Source organism: Lepidothrix coronata, unplaced genomic scaffold, assembly GCF_001604755.1.
Source record: "Lepidothrix coronata isolate B3197 unplaced genomic scaffold, Lepidothrix_coronata-1.0 Scaffold6, whole genome shotgun sequence".
Classification (NCBI taxonomy): domain Eukaryota; kingdom Metazoa; phylum Chordata; class Aves; order Passeriformes; family Pipridae; genus Lepidothrix; species Lepidothrix coronata.
In genome coordinates, this window is record NW_016690186.1 from 10,495,988 (window position 1) to 10,500,354 (window position 4,367).

General features: G+C 40.3%; 1 protein-coding gene across 1 annotated transcript; it reads left to right on the forward strand.

Moving 5' to 3' along the window:
- The first annotated feature begins 873 nt into the window (after positions 1-873).
- On the forward strand, positions 874-3,281 carry LOC108505155 (endogenous retrovirus group K member 11 Pol protein-like). The gene is given in 2 exon segments (XM_017830895.1): positions 874-1,056; positions 2,358-3,281. Coding segments are annotated over 2 exon segments (1,107 nt in total).
- Positions 3,282-4,367: the final 1,086 nt, after the last annotated feature.

The following is a 4,367-nucleotide window of genomic DNA, read 5'->3' on the forward strand; positions in this document are numbered from 1 at the left end:
CTAAAGTCATTGGCTAAATGGCTTAACAAGAAAGAGAAATATGTCCTGGAAAATCTTAATGCTGATGAATGGGACAAAATTGGCAACAAACTGAGGAAAGAAAGTGAAAAAGGAGAAAAGGAAGGAATTAAAGCGCTTATCGCTTGGAGACTCATCCTGATAATTTTACAGAGGAGAGAAAACAAAATTCAGAAAGCTAGAAGCCCTCCTCCTCATAAAAAATCATTGTCACAAGATGGTGGATCGAGATTTTCTTTATATAAGAACATCTCTTCAGCTCAAGATGGTGAACAGGGGGATAGTGAGGAAGAAGGAGAAGGTGGGAAAACTAACACCCCACAAGATGGCGACAGGAGAAAAGGTGGGAAGGCTAGTCAAAACAGCAGGAAAACTAACCTCTTAGCCACGCCTGTTCTTCGTCATACCCAAGTCCCACCTCCTTCCCCTGACCCAGAGGTGATGTTATCTCCTCCACCCTGGAAATCAGTTAGGATCAGGGGTCATAAAAATGGTGGCAAGCATGACATATCCGGTGTAAACTTCTGCGAAGATGGCGCCACCCATGACACCGATAGTGAACTTGATGAATCTGATAACAGCAATAGATAGGAATTAACCCGAAAGCAAGCCGAAGATACTGGAGATTTAAATTGGATGAAAGTTTTCCCTGTTTATGTTGAAGAGGGCAAGCCACCAATGTGGCAACCCCTTTCTTTCCCCATAATAAAAGATATTAAAAAAGCCATACAAGATTATGGACTTAATTCTCCATTCACCATAGGATTAATTGAATCCTTGTTTGTGGCTTACACTCTCACACCTAATGATCTAAGAACCATAGCTAAAGGCTTGCTAACAACCATGCAAAACACGATGTTTGAAAATGAGTGGAAGTCAGCCATTCGAAAATATGTCCAAGAGACTTTTGCTAATAAAAACATTCCAGCCATCAACATTATTAATAGACTCTATGGTGATGGGCCTTTCTCAGAAAATAAACAGCAAGCCAAATTGCCTTTGGAACAACTGGATCAGACCAAAGGGTTCACACTCCAGGCAATTAAAGCTATCGCAGATGCCTCCACCCCCACCCCATCACTTTCATCAATACATCAGGGGGTGGAAGGGTCATTTTATGACTTTGCCACATGACTACGTGAAGCCATTTTGCAACAAATCACCCATCCAGAAGCTCAAGAAGAGCTTTTCCAAAAAAGAGCACTACAAAAAGCAAATTAAGATTGCAGAAAAATATTAAAACATCTTAAAAACCCCACACTTCTAGAGATGATAGAAGCGTGCATGGATGTGGGGTCCCACAAGTACAAAACAAAACTTTAAGCAGCAGCTATCTGAGAGACACCCAAGTGTTTTCACTGCGGTGGCAGTGAAAGGCATGTCCAAAACTTAATGGTGCTCCTCCCCAACTCCCAGCTCAGGTAAGTCCTCGATCTGGGAAAGGTAGGCACTGGCAAAAAGACTGTCGCTCAAAATTTGATATAAATGGACACCCCTTGCCACCAAAAACACCCCCAGTACCTAAAAAATCATTTGTGAAGGGAAATGGGGTGAAGAGCGCTGTGGGGGAGGGAGCGCGAGGACAAAAAAGACCCTCCCTCGCTGCCAGTGTCCACCGAGCAATCCCGATCTCCCACTGACCTTTCAGGAAACAGACATGTAAAGCTATCTTGGATTGATTTAACACCCGTAGAACAAGAATCTACATTAATTAGTGACTTCTATTTAACCAGTTCTACCTTCTGAAGACATTTCAAGAGATGAAACCTATTTATTGACTAATACCATGCAAGCATCAATTAAAGGAATTGTCATTGTTCCTCAAATAATTAAAAACCTAGATCCTCATAATGTAGTCATTAAGGTGCATGTGACCTTTCCTCCTGTTGTTATTTATGATCATGAACCAATTCCTCGACTACTCTCTATTTCACAGTTGTCTTTAGCCTCCAACAGCGAGACAATAGAAATAAATTGGACCCAAAACATCGATAAACAAAGACCTATGCTAACGTGTACTATTTTCTCTTTAGAAGCATGTCAAACTACCACTATCACAGGTCTTGCTGACATGGGAGCGGACGCTACCATAATTGCAGAAAAGGACTGGCAAGCTCACTAGACATTGTCTACAACATTCATTAACATCAGTTGGGTAGGTGGCACTCACTCCCAGAGCCAGAGTGCCAATGTTGTTACCATTTATGGCCCTGATAAGAAAAAAGCAAATATTAAACCTTTTGTCCTACTGCTGCCACTTACCCTTTGGGGCAGGGATGCCATGTTCAATGGGGAGTCTCTATAGTGTCAAATTTATGATGGTGGCCACTGAAGCGTAGCCACTACCCCCACTACAGTGGAAATCACAGCAACCCATCTGGGTAGAATAGTGGCCACTAAAACAAGAGAAGCTGCGCATTTTAAATCAATTAGTTGATGAGCAATTAGAGAAAAACCATACTGAAGAGTCTGTCAGTACTTGGAACTCCCTTGTTTTTGTTATTAAGAAATCATCAGGACAATGGTGACTGTTACAAGATCTGAGAAAAATCAACGAGGTAATAGAACCTATGGGCACATTACAACCGGGGATGCCCTCTCCTAATATGTTACCACAAAACTGGCCCCTTGCAGTCATCGATATAAAAGATTGTTTCTTTCATATTTGCCTAAATCCTGTTGACTGTCCTAAATTTGCCTTCTCCGTCCCTTCAATTAACTTAGCAGAGCTGCTACGGAGATTCCAATGGCGAGTATTGCCCCAAGGGATGCGCAACTCCCCAACCTTGTGTCAGAAATACGTTGCAGACATTTTATCTGCTGTCCGAGCTAAATATCCCAATGCTATTATCCTAGATTATATGGACGATATTTTAACCTGTCAAGAAGTATTTTCTGTTGTCCAGGACGTGTTACAAGAAATCATCGAAATCCTGAGAATACATGATCTACATATCTTGAAAGACAAGATCCAGTACCAGCCTCCTTGGAAATACCTTGGGTTGAAGATCACAGAAACAACTATCACCCCACAGCAAGTAACCTTAAATCACAACATTACTACACTTAATGACCTGCAGAAACTACTCGGGTCCATTAATTGGATCCGACCAATATTGGGAATATCCACAGATGAACTTAAGCTGCTTTTTTCACTCCTCAAAGGAAATCCAGATTTAGCTTCGCCCAGGTCACTAACTTTAGAAGCTAAACAAATTTTATTCTTTTGTGGAACAAAAGCTGAGTTCGAGACAAAGTCATAGGAGAATCCCTAGTGAAAAGCCAGTGTTACTAATACCCAAAGGACCAGTTCAACCCTTTGGCCTTTTGGGTCAATTTTTTAATCAAAGGATTGAATTTTGCATGTGGGAGTGGTTGTTTCTACCAAACCAATTCTCAAAAACTTTGGTAACATACCAAGAAATCTTCAGCAAACTAATATTCAAAGGCAGGCTACGATGCTGGGAACTGTCAGGAGAAGACCCACAAACACTGTATCTTCCTTTAACATCAGAATATTTAGAACAACTGCAGATAACTAATGAACCTTTTCAAATTTCCATATCCGATTTTACTGGCTAAATAAAAATTCATCTTCCTGCATGTAAATTCATACAGCGAATCAGACAACTTCCTTTACAATTAAAATTCAATTTATCTCATACCCCAATCCCAGGAGCCAAAACAGTATTCACCAATGGCTCTGGGAGAACAGGCAATGCTTTAGTAATATGGAAGGACAAAAACAATTGGCAATAAAATATTCACAAAGTATCCGGTTCTCCACAAATAGTGGAGTTATCTGCAGTTGTCCATGCTCTTACTTTTTTTGCAGAAGAAGCTTTAAACATTGTATCTGATTCCCAGTACGTTGTGGGAATCATTCAAAGAGCTGAAAATTCTTATCTTAAAGATATTGACAATCAAACCTTATTCCATCTTTTTAAAAGTTACTATTTCTAGTACAAAACAGAAAAATGCCATATTTTATTACCTATTTGCGATCTCATACTACATTGCCTGGACCATTGGTAGAAGGAAACCGTAGAGCAGATCATCTTACCGGTTTTAGCACAGTCCCACAATCCTTTGAACAAGCCAAATTGTCACACAACTTTTTTCACCAGAATGTAAGAGCGCTACAAAACCAATTTGGAATAACACATGCACAGTCTAAATTAATAATTAAATCATGCCCCTATTGTCAATTGACCACCCCTTTACACTCAGAAGGAACAAACCCCAGAGGATTGGCACCTCTCCAAATTTGGTAAACAGACATTACCCATATTCCAGAATTCGGTAAACGTAAATTCGTCCATGTTTCTATTGACACCTTTCCAAAATAT